This window comes from Puma concolor, chromosome C2 (assembly GCF_028749965.1).
Source record: "Puma concolor isolate L17-30 chromosome C2, mPumCon1.1.hap2, whole genome shotgun sequence".
Classification (NCBI taxonomy): Eukaryota; Metazoa; Chordata; class Mammalia; order Carnivora; family Felidae; genus Puma; species Puma concolor.
Genome location: NC_141675.1, coordinates 26,873,174 through 26,886,028, shown reverse-complemented (window position 1 = coordinate 26,886,028; position 12,855 = coordinate 26,873,174). Strand labels below are relative to the sequence as shown.

Here is a 12,855-nt window from a genome sequence, read left to right as displayed (position 1 = left end):
TCACCTTTCAAATGAGTGGATTCTACTAGAAAATATGTAAAGTCCTTCCTCACTTTGAGATTCTGATGAACAGAAGTGGTTACAAGATAAATTCTAATCAAATGAAAATAACCTCCATCTCTTTCTGTCTACACCTGTTAGGAAACCAGCGTTGGCAACCCTGTGTGTGATTTCATTTTCTTGATAGCAGTCTGGTTGAGGCATGATGGATAACATCACACCTTGTCTTCTAAATCTGAAACCTAATTTCAACTAGTTTGAGATTCTTTTGATAATCATACAGTCAGCAGTGTCTTAATGAAGGTGAATCAATATTGTCTTCTAAGAGAAGGCCAGAATCCCTACGAGGACTGTCAGGGGATCCCTGCGCAGGATGGCTTGACTTGTGACCAAAAGTGACCTTTCTATTCATGAATAAGCCCCCACAACTTGCATGGAAAAAGGAAATGTGGACAATTGGCATGTGAGACAGATTCAGGTTCTGATACAGCTCAGCGTTATGTCTGAACAGTGGAACACTTGGGGAAAAAGCACTGCTTCTCTTTAAAACAACTTAATATCAAGCCCCGTGAGACATCAAAGAAAAATGTTTGCAGAACAAAGTCTAGTTTATCTCTTCTGAAAACTTGCTTCCAAGGTCACAGTCCTTGAGAAAGCTATGAAAGCCAATATAGGTGGCCCTGGACATGAAGTGACCGGTACAAGTAGTCACTATTTTGAGGTGGTCAAGGAGTGAGGGGCAGGCCAGTATTTTGACTTCATGTCCACTGGACAAAGGTAACTGACAGACAGCAAACAGCTATGGAGCTTTCTCTTCAGGGCAAAAGCACTCTCTTTACAATAAGCTAACAGTTTAAATTGGAGCAAATCTGGATACTTAACTAAGACAATGTTTTGGCACAAATGAACTAGGAAGAAACATTCCAAATGTTCCAGGCCTGAATCTAATATTAAATGATAGAATTTTAATGCAACCTCCCCAAAGGCCTAAAAGGGGTTGAAATTGAGGACAAAATAATAGCTCTCATATCTTTCTATCATAACCAAGGAATAAGGTCCAGAACAAATGATCTTTAAAGGAGCACAGGATAACATCACAAAGAAATTGAGCTACCATCCATCCCTTCACCACCATCAAAAGCAAAGTAAAGCAAAGCAAAACTCTTTAAGTAGGTCAAACTGATCTATTTTCTGTAATAAAAATTAAGGAAAATAACTTTTTTTTTTTTTTTTTTTTTTTTTTTTACTTACCAGGATCTTTGTTCATAGAGACATGGGAACAAATTACTATAAGGAACAAGATCAGCAGCATTTTCCTCTTATGACCTAAAAAGTCTCCAACTTGAAATCTGAAAAGGCAAGAACAAACACCTAAAATTGTGGATATTTTGTAATCAAGACACACAAATAAGAGCACACAAAATTTTATAGCAAACTGGGTGCAATAGAAGGCAGAATTTCTGAGGTGCCCCGACCTTCTGATCTGTGAAGAGCCTTAGAGAAAAAGATCCACAAAAATTCACACAATCACAACATTTTTTTCCTGGTCCAAGACCCTGCAGAAACATGAAATTCTGGATTATAAATGGAGGTAGCCAGCTGCCTTCTAGTTCCAACAATATTTTGTGTCTCTATTAGTCATTTTCCCTGTACCCTCGTGTTACCCTTGGTCTACTCTTTGCCAAGACAATTCAGAGTTCACGGCTGGGACACAGTCTAAAGACCTGATTTATCATTTCTCCATCATGAACATGTAGGTGTGTTTCATCTTTGAGCAATAAGTATTTTTAGATGGGGTAAAAATTCCATCTTTTCCCCTATCCTACATAATTACAAAGGTAACCATTTTCCCTTATCCTTAAATTTGAGAGAAGACATAAAAGTAGTGACCCTCCATATTCCATATGATATCTTGCTCCTCAAAATGACTCAATTTGTACTATTTTGCTTCCAACTACCTAGAACTGCATGAGGCAAGGGTTTTCCAATTCTATTGACCTAAAGAATCTTCGGTCACCTATAATTATTCATTTCATAGAATGAAATAAAATATTGAAGACGTTGAAAATAAATATTTTCATGAAGCAGGTTTAGCTCATTTATTGACTCATTCATCCACTGAATGAAAAACTAATTGATCCATATTAAGAAAGTAGCATCTTTGTTTCTTGCTAAGTTCTTACCCAAACATGAATTTGCAATATTATATACGGCCATCTCACTCCTTGTCAGGCAGGCTCCCAGTGCTTAGTATTTCATCCCTTCAGAAAAGGGACCTGTGCCATGAGAAATTCCATCCCCATTTCCTCACCTACTCCATCATCCCTCTGACATTCTGGAATCTGGGACTTTGCTCTGTTCCTTCATAAGAAGCCTAGATGATATAAACTTTTCAGGCCGTAAGTCAATTTATCAATTCTATTCTGAATTATTCAGTGAACTGGAAGGGGCTCATAAGAGGTTGTTTTTAGTTCAACCCTTACATTTTAGAGGAATGTTAGCCCTAGAGTAGATTGCCCCAGATGAAAACCAAGTCATAATATCCGTACAAATTTTGTACTAACGTGCATAACAACAACAAATCCTCCCACTTGTTGTGCCTTTAGTATGTGCCATGTCCTGTGCTAACTGCTCCACATTTGTTCTCCTGTTTGCTATGGATAACACACCTAGTAGCAAGTGAAATTATTCCGATTTTGCAGATAAGGAAACAGTTTCATGAAGGGGACATAAATAACGGTTTCAAAGTCACCTTGATAAAATGGGCCAGAGTTGGGCGTACAACCCACTTCTGTCCTACTCTAAAATCTGTCCTTGCAAACTGTTATCCCAAACTCAACACGGTGAACATAAAAAGTGTCTCCAAGTTTCTTTCTGAAAGTTAAAACCTGGATGGAACAGTGAGGATTAGGTAAAGCCATGATAATCCCAAAGCAGCATGAAGCATCTGGAAATTTCCCCATGCAGATGATCAATACCAGTGATACGATAAAAGTTGAATTCTTTGGAATAGCATCTTGTGAAATAGTTTTCTCACATCCTTGAAATGGATTCAAAAAGCTGGTGTGTTATAAGGCCATCCAGTGTGGAAGCCCACACGCGAAAGCTTCTCTTGAAGTGCATACGGGCCCTGCTTGGTGTGTGCATTAAGACTGGTGGTGGGCTAAGCCTCTAAATTCATGTTTGGAAGGGCTGGGATCATTTTTACCACATTGAAACATGGATGAACTGCCTAAATCTGTATGCTGTTCTACTCCCAGACATGGCCAGGATTTATATAATTTTTTTTTAGAATATCTGAATATTTAAAATAAATTTTAAAAATACCTGAAGACATAAAGGGAGAATAAAGAAACAGATAATTTAAATTCATTGTACATTCTTCTTAATTGTGAGATTGACTGCTTGTTATAGAAATATTGTCAAAAGGTATAGTTCTCCTTAATCTAAATTTTGTTGTAATTCATTTATTCTGAATCAAAAAAACAAAACACAGAGGCCAATATACATCTTTTGGAAGTTATAGGCTATAAAAAGCTTTTTAAAAAACCTGGATCCCTGTAAACTTTCTGTTGAGAAGGTAGAATGTTTCTAATTTAAACCACAGCTGCAAAAGCAACACAGTCACCAAACACTTGGCTTCAACCCCAGAATGTTTAGAACTTGTGCAACACCTCTCTTGAGGCTACTAAGAACCAGGGGTTTCAGGGAGACCTCTGCCCCATGCAAGCCAATTCATAATCTAGGACATGTCTTCCAAAAAAATATTAACAGCCCAAGAGGGATACTAAAGAGACCTCAGCAAAATTAAGATAAATGCCTTTTTTTCCCTTTAAAATGAGCATGCAGGATACATCATTTCTAAGCATATGGACTGTATTTTTCTTCAGAAACAGACTATTGTCAGCTGCTGCACTGTAAAAAAACACTGGGTCTATTCCACAAAGGTCATGACAAATTGCCATTTGTTTATCTACCCCCACTCACAATCTCTCTACTATTTCCCTTCCTTGAGCCATGCTACTTCTCAGAAGTCAAAAAGTAGAAAGAAAAATATTCTAAGACTTACACTCACTGAAACGCTGCAGTATGAAGCTTTCACATACAATAGGAACAAATAAACACGAACTAATAATGGTAAACAATACAAAACACACAAGCCCTCATGAGGCAAGCAAATCACATAGTTTTACTGCTAATGTCATGTTTTTCCCAGCTGCATTTTCTGGAATCACAAAAAAGAGACTGTGTATGTTGATCATATTGAATGAACAAGGTCATTATGACCCTGCCATTTTGTAAAATGTATACTCATATGTGTTGAGAGCAGTTGATTCAGTAGAAAGAGCACAGTCTATAGTATCATGACTTGGGTTTCACTCTTCCTTAGTGGTTGTTTCACTGGACATCCCACCTCACTCCTGTGGGTTCCTCATCTGAAGCACAGGGGTCACATCCTCTAAATTCTAGCATCTCCACACATTAACAGTTTTTTGACCTAACAAATAGTACTAGAAGAAAAAAAAAAAGTGACCAGTTAAGCTAAGATCACACTGAAATACAGAGCACATGTTCTGAAACAGTCTTATGGAGCAAATTGCCCCTCAGACAACCACCTGTGCAGGTCTGGTCCTGTGTTAGAGGGACTATGACAGCAAGAAAAGGAGTAGGTCAGAATTATTGACCCTTTCTGGGTCAGAAATGCTGGTGGAATCCTCCCAGACCCAAGTACACCAACTGAAGGGGACTAAAATTTCAATAAGGCAAGCTTATTTTATTTAAGCTGGGAATTAAATGCCCAGCTTAAAAATTAGGAAAACTATAGAATAAACCCAAAAGGAATAAAGAGATACTAAAATACTAAAAATCTGAGCAGATATCAGCAAACTAAAAAACAAAGCTAAAAGAAGATCAAGATTTGAAAACACCAACCTCATAATAGACTGATCAAAAAAAGATGACATAAATAATTTTATGAATTATACGAATGAAAAAGACATAACTATAGATAAGACAGACTTTTTAAAAATTGAAACAGTAGTTAACAGTATTCACAGAAAACTCCAAGCCTATGTGATTTTACTGGCATGTCCCAAACTTTCAAGATACAGGTCATTTGAATCTTCTACAAATTCTTTCAGAGATCAGAAAAAGAGGAATATTAGCCATTTCCTTTTTGGGGGGCCAGTAAAATCTTGATATGTAAACTAGACAAAGACAGCATGAGAAAGGAAAAACATCCATTTTACTCATGAATATAAATATCAACAATAGCCAAATTATGGAAAGAGCCCAAATGTCCATCAACTGATGAATAGACAAAGAAGATGTGATGTGTGTACACACACACACACACACACACACACACACACACACACACTATGGGATATTACTCAGCCATAAAAAAAGAATCAAATCTTGCCATTTGCAACAACATGGTTGGAGCTACAGAGTATTATGCTAAGTGATAGAAGTCAGCCAGGGAAACACAAACACCATATGATTTCACTGGTATGGAATTCAAGAAACAAAAGAGATGAACATGCAGGGAGGACAGGCAGGAAGAGAGGCAAACCAGAAAACAGACTCTTAACTATAGAGAACAAACTGAGGGTTACTGGAAGGGAGAGGGTGGGGGGATGGGTTAAATGGGTGATGGGTGTTAAGTAGGATACTTGTTATGATGAGCACTGGGTATTATAAGTGACGAATCACTAGATTCCACACTTGAAACTAATGTTACACTGTATGTTAACTAACTGGAATTTAACTAAAAACTTGAAAAAAGAAAATAACTATAAAAAATCCTAAATAAAACATTAGCAAATCAACTCCTCAGTATGTAAAAAAGATAATACACTGTTATCAAGTTGAGTTTAGCTCAGGAATGCAAGGATTGCATTTAAAAGCTACAATCTAAACATGTAAATCTAAATATGTATTTAGAAAATACATGACTATAACTTAACACATGAATAGACTAAAGGAAATAAAAAGTAAATATAAAGGGAAAACCACTCCAATTCATAACTTTAAGAAAAAACCTTTAGGAAACCAGGAGGAGAAGGAAACTTATTCTGACAAAGGATATATTTTAAGAGACTTTTAAATATAGAGAACTGAGGGTTGATGGGGGGGGTGGGGGAGAGGGGGAAATGGGTGATGGGCATCGAGGAGGGCACTTGTTGGGATGACCACTGGAGGCTGAATGTAAGTGATGAATCTTGGGAATCTACTCCTGAAGCCAGGAGCATAGCCTATACACTGTATGTTAGCTAACTTGACAATAAATTATATTTAAAAAATAAAACAAAAAATAAAAATAAAATAAAATAAAAAATAAAGTAAAAAAAAATTTTTAAATAAATATCTTCTGTGTATATCACCCTAATGGGGAAATTTTAGAAGTATTTTTTAAAAACATGAAGTACAATTAACACAGTGTTATATTAGTTTCAGGTGTATGATATAATGATTCAACAATAATTCCATACGTTACTCAGTGCTCACCACAATATGTATACTCTTAATCCCCTTTATCTATTTCCCCTAACCTCCCACCCACCACCCCTGTGGCAATCACCAGTTTTTCTCTGAACTTAAAGGTCTGTTTTTTGTCTTTTGTTTGGTTGGTTTCTTAAATTCCACATATGAGTGCAATCATATGATACTTATATTTTTCTGTCTGATTTCATTTAGCAATAATACCTTCTCAGTCCATCCATGTTGTTCCAAATGGCAAGATACAATTCTTTTTTATGGTTAATATTCCACTGTAGATATGCACACATCTTATTTATCCATCTATGGATGGACATTTGGGCTGCCTCCACATCTTGGCTATTGTAAATAACGCTGCAATAAACATGGGGGTACATAGATCTTTTCAAATTAGTGCTTTCATTTTCTTTGGGTAAATACCCAGTAGGGAAATTACTGGATCATATGGCAATTCTATTTTTAATTTTCTGAGAAACCTCCATGCTGTTTTTCACAGTGGCTACACCAATTTGCATTCCCATCAACAGTACACCATAAAACTCCTAGAGGAAAACATAAGCAGTAGTTTCTTTGACATAGCTATAGAAACATTTTTCTAAACACGTCTCTGCAGGCAAGAGAAACAAAGTAAAATTCAACTATTGGAGCCACACCAAAATAAAAGGCTGTTGCACAGAAAAGGAAACCACCAAAATGACAAGGCAATCTACTGAATGGGAGAAGATATTTGCTAACGAGGTACCCCAATAAGGGGTTAATATCCAAATATACAGTGAACTTACACAATTCGACACTGAAAGACCCCAAATAATCTGATTAAAAAATGGGCAGAGGACCTGAACATTTTACCAAAGAAGACATACATCTGGCTAACAGACACATGAAAAGATGATCAACATCACTCATCATCAGGGAAACACAAATCAAAACCACAATGAGAGATCTCCTCACACTAGTCAGAATGGCTAAAATAAAAAAGACAAGAAATAATAAGTGTTGGTGATGATTTGGAGGAAAGGAACCCTCATAACTGTTGGTGAAAAGTACTCTCTTTAAAATGAGGAAACAGAAGAATTTTGCTATGTTCTAGCAAAATTAAATCCATAAAGATTGTAAAAAGAACAAGAACACATAAAATTGCCATTGTTTGCAAGTGACAGGATTGTTTACATTTACAGCCAAATTATTAAAAATAGCAAATAGTTGAGTCTTTTCATATAACATCAAGACATAAAAGTCAATTCCATATATCCATAACTAGAATATTTAAGTGTTTCTATGAGAGTCAAGTTAAAATAGCAACAATTATATATCAAGAAAAAATACAATATGTAAAAGATTGATAGCAAAATTTATAAAACTTTACTGAAGGCCAAAGTGACCAAAGAAATGGAATCCACAGCCCAGACATACCAATGTAGAGTTGCCAGGCAGACCAGTAGGGGTGGGGAGGGATGGTTATTCACATGCAAACAGTTGAAATTAGATCTTTCCTTCACACTGTAGACAAAAGTCCATTATAGATTAATAAAATTCTTAAATGTTAAAAGGAAAAGTTTAAAATATTAAGTAAAAACCATATGTGGATGTATATTTCTGACCTTAGGGAAGAATGTCTCAAACATTCAGGTCATAGAAAATACCACGGCGGGGGAGGGCGGGGGGGGGGGGGTGAGGGAATTAATAAATTATCCTATATGAAAAACTTCTGTTCAAAGATGTTTTAAAGAAAGTAGAAAGACAGGTTACATATTGGAAAAAGATATCCACAATATTGACAAAAGATTGGTATTGAAAACATAAATGTCCCTAGAATTTCTAGGAATAAATAACCCAAATAGGGAAAAGTCATCAACAGGTATTTCATAGAATTGGAAATCATATGGGCAGCAAACAGAAAGAAATGTTCAAACTCATTTGTGATCAGGGAAATAGAAATCAAGATTATACTGAGATACCATTTTACATTCATTCAATTGGCAAAATGTATAAAGTATAACAAAATCAAGTAGTGGAGAGGATGTGGATAAACAGGACCTCATATACATTGTTGATGGAAGTATAAATTAAATTGCCACTTTGGAAAACAGTTAAGCCCTATCTTATAAAATCAAACATTTTCAAGCCCTATGACATGGCAATTCTATACTCCTGGGGAAGCCCTTGCACACCTATGCCAGGTGATGTGTTCAAGAATTTTCACAGCAACACTGACTGCAGTACCACAAACTTGGAAACAACCCAAGAAGTTGTTATTAATAGGAAAAATGAATAAATTGATGTATGATATTTCTTTGTGTGATTATGCTACATCAATTGAACTAATTACATCTAGGTGCGAAAATGTGAATGACTCTTAGCAACAAAATGAGACAAAAAGCTCGGAAAACTACATGCAGTAGGCTATCCTTTTAAGTTAGAAATAATTCTAATTGTTACATAGTTTTAAAGGAATATAACTGTAATAAACTAATTTAAGAAACAAAGGGATGGCTTCTGGTCCAACATGTTAAGATACTTGAAGTTGACAATCCATTCCAATAACAAGCGGAAAGTGAACAGAATGAAAAAAAAAAAAAAGTCAACAACTTTTCATAGATCTGCAAGAGAAATGCGGCCACAGGGCAAGCTCCTGCCCTCCAAATTGAAGACTGACAGGCAGATTAAGAGAATCACAATTTACTAGAGCAGAAATTGATCAGCTAAAACCTCCCAGGGAACCAGTGGCTCAAGTAGCAAAACCTGAGCTGTAATTGACAAACTGCTGGAGGCTCAGCGTGGAGAAGTCTGAGGCATAAAAACTCCAGGAGGACCCAGTCATTAGGGGCCCCACACTCTCCAGAGTTTTGCCTTGGAGCGCTACCAGCTTTTTATAGTGAATATCTGAGAAACATATCCCCCTGCTTCTGGCAAGGATGAAGAAAAAGGAACCATTCTGAAATAGAGCACAGTATTCTGCTCTTTTTAACAAGGTCTGCCCTCATGAAAAGCTTTAACTGGAGTCTAACCAGTAGGGATTTATTAGAGCCTAGCTAACCTGGGGGAAGGAGAATAGGCAATTCCAGCCCACGCTAGTCTTCCATGTGGGAAAAGGAAAGTACTCAATCCCCACCCCCCATGGTCTCACCTAACAATTGAGAAGTTGCAGGGCAGTGGTGCTGAGAAGCACTTGTATGGTTTACAGTCCAGAGGCACTGGCTCACTAAAAGACTGATGCATGCTCACAACGAGAGAACACTCCCCTTTGCTCCACATCCTAGCTCCATGTTGCTAAACGCCTTTTTTGGGTTTTTTTTTTTTTTTTTTAGTTTTTAAAAAATGTTTTATTTATTCTTGAGAGAGATAGAGACAGAGCATGAGCAGGGGAGGATCAGAGTGAGAGAGGGACACAGAACCCAAAGCTCCAAGCCTCCGAGCTGCCAGCACAGAGCCTGAGGCGGCGTTCGAACTCACAAGTCTCAAGCTCATGACCTGAACCGAAGTCGGACGCTCAACTGACTGGGCCACCCAGGAGCCCCACTAAAGGCCTTTTTGACAGTAGTTCCTTTTACACAGTACATCAAGTCTGGCTATTAAGAAAATTTCAAAACCTACTTAAAGGCCAAAAACCAGAGTTTCAAGAGACAGAACAAGAAGAACTAGACAGAACTAGACTCAGATAGGACAGGGATGTTAGAAGTATCAGACCACGAATCTAAAACAACTGATTGCTATGCTAAGGGCTCTAATGGATAAAGTAGCATGCAAAAGCAGATGGCAATGTATGGAAAGAGAGAGATGGAAATTCTAAGAAAGAATCAAAGACAACTCTACAAGATGTAACATACATGTAATGGGAATGCCTGAAGGAAAAGAAAAAAAGGAAAGTAAGTATTTGTAATAATAATAACTGCAAATTTCCCCCAAATTAATGCCAGGCATCAAACCACAGATCCAGGAAACTCAGAGCAGGATAATGCTAAAAAACGAAACAAAAATCTAAGCCTAGGCATATAATTTTCTAACAAAAAATCAAATATAAAGAAAAAATCCTGGGGTGCCTGGGTGGCTCAGTTAGTTGAGCATCTGACTTGTGGTTTTGGCTCAGGTCACGATCTCATGGTTCATGGGATTGAGCCCCACATTGGGCTCCACACTGGCAGCGCAGAGCCTCCTTGGGATTCTCTCTCTCCCTCTTTCTCTCTGCCCCTCCCCTGCGCATGCTTGCTTGTGTGCACTCTCTCTCTCAAAATAAATAAATAAACTTAAAAAAAATGGGGGGCACCTGGGTGGCCTCGTCAGTTAAGAGTCCAACTCTTAAATTTTGTTCAGGTCATGATCTCCCAGTTTGTGGGTTCGAGCCCCATGTCTGGCTCCATGCTGACAGTGTGGAGTCTGCTTGGGATTCTCTTGTGCGCTCTCTCTCTCTTTCTCTCTCTCTCTGCCCCTCCCCTGCTCACATGTGCTTGTGCTCACTCGCTCTCAAAATAAATAAACAAGAAAAAAAAATCCTGAAATAAGCCAGAAGGAAAAAAGAAAAAAAACAGCTTACCTATACAGGAGTAAAAAAAATTATACATGACTTTTTAGAAGCCATGCAAGCAAGAGAGTACATTATTTAAAATATTGAAGGGAAAGATCCACCAACTTAGAATTCTTCATCCTATGAAATTATCCTTCACAAGGGAAAGAGATACACTTTCTGAGACAAAAATTGAAGGAATTTGTTGCCAGTAGATTTGCCTTGCAAGAAATGTTAAAAGAAGTTCTTCAGAGAGAAGGAAAAAGATCTAGGTCAGAAGTTTATATGTGCATAAAGAGAAGAACATTGGAGAAGGAATAAATAAAAGTAAAATAAAAACTTTTCTAATGCTCTTATTTAATTTAAAACAGTTTGTTCAAAATAATAGCAACAATGTGTTCAATTATGTGTGATGTACATATATATGCTTGTGTATATGTAAAATTAATGTCCATAATGATACAATGAATGGGAGTGAGAAGGTAGGATGATTTTGTTATTATAAGGTGCTCACACTACTTCTGAAATGGGATAGTGTTGTACCAAAGTGCATTTGCAATAATTGTACATATATTTTGTAAACTCTAGTGTAAACACTGAAAACATTTTTTTTAAAGTATATCCTAAGAAAGGGAGAAAATGCAATCATAAAATGCTCAATTAAACATCAAAAGGCATAAAAAGAGTGAAAGACAAAAATAGGACATCAGTGGTCTAAATGCACCAATTAAAAGAGAGAGATTATCAGAGTTGATCAAAAAACATGACCCAACTATATGTTGCCTACAAGAAACCTCTTTTTTTTTTTTTTTTAATTTTTTTTTTTTCAACGTTTATTTATTTTTGGGACAGAGAGAGACAGAGCATGAACGGGGGAGGGGCAGAGAGAGAGGGAGACACAGAATCGGAAACAGGCTCCAGGCTCTGAGCCATCAGCCCAGAGCCCGACGCGGGGCTCGAACTCACGGACCGCGAGATCGTGACCTGGCTGAAGTCGGACGCTTAACCGACTGCGCCACCCAGGCGCCCCAAGAAACCTCTTTAAATACAGGCACAGATTAAAAGTAAATGGATATAGAAAAATACACCATTCTAACAACAGTCAAAAGAAAGTGGGAGTAGCTATGTTAATTTCAGACAAAGCAGGCTTCAAAGCAAGCAAATTTACCAGGAATAAAAAGAGGCATTGCATGATGATAAAGGGGTTAACCTTCTAGGAAAGCATAACAATCCTTAGCACGTATATACCTAACCAAGTGTGAAAATACATGAGGCAATAACGGAGAGAACGCCAAGAGGGAAATAGATGAATCTACTATTATAGCTCAACAACCCTCTATCAGAGATGGGACAGATCCAGCAGACAGAAAATCAACTGGATATAATGGTTATCTATAAACTACTTCAGTGAACAGCAGCAGAATACACATCTTCCTCAAGCTCACGTGGATCATTCACCAAGACAGACCACATTGTTGGCCATAAAGCACACCTTAAATTTAAAAGAATAGAGGGGCACATGGGTGGCTCAGTCAGTTAAGCGTCTGACTTTGACTCAAGTCATGATCTCATGGTTTGTGAGTTTGAGCCCCATGTCTGGTCTCTGCACTGACAGTGAGGAGCCTGTTTGGGATTCTCTCTCTCTCTCTCTCTCTCTGCCCCTCCCCCCCCACATGCACATGCAGTCTTCCTCTCTCAAAATAAATAAATAAAAGAATAGAAATCATACAACATATGCTCTCAGGCCATGGTGGAATGAAACTAGAGGTCAATAACAGAATCTAAGCTTCTTAGGAAATTAGAAAAAGAAAAGTTAAACTCCTAGTTAGCAGAAAAAATAAAAAATAGAGCAG

General features: G+C 37.4%; 1 protein-coding gene across 1 annotated transcript in view; it reads right to left on the bottom strand.

Annotated features, from left to right (window-relative positions):
* The window catches only part of COL6A6 (collagen type VI alpha 6 chain), a 173,830-nt gene that overhangs the window by 124,320 nt on the left and 36,655 nt on the right, over window positions 1-12,855 (bottom strand). Inside the window, 1 exon segment of the mRNA XM_025913831.2 lies at window positions 1,252-1,349. Coding sequence (XP_025769616.2) covers window positions 1,252-1,312 — 61 coding nt within the window. The 5' untranslated portion in view covers window positions 1,313-1,349.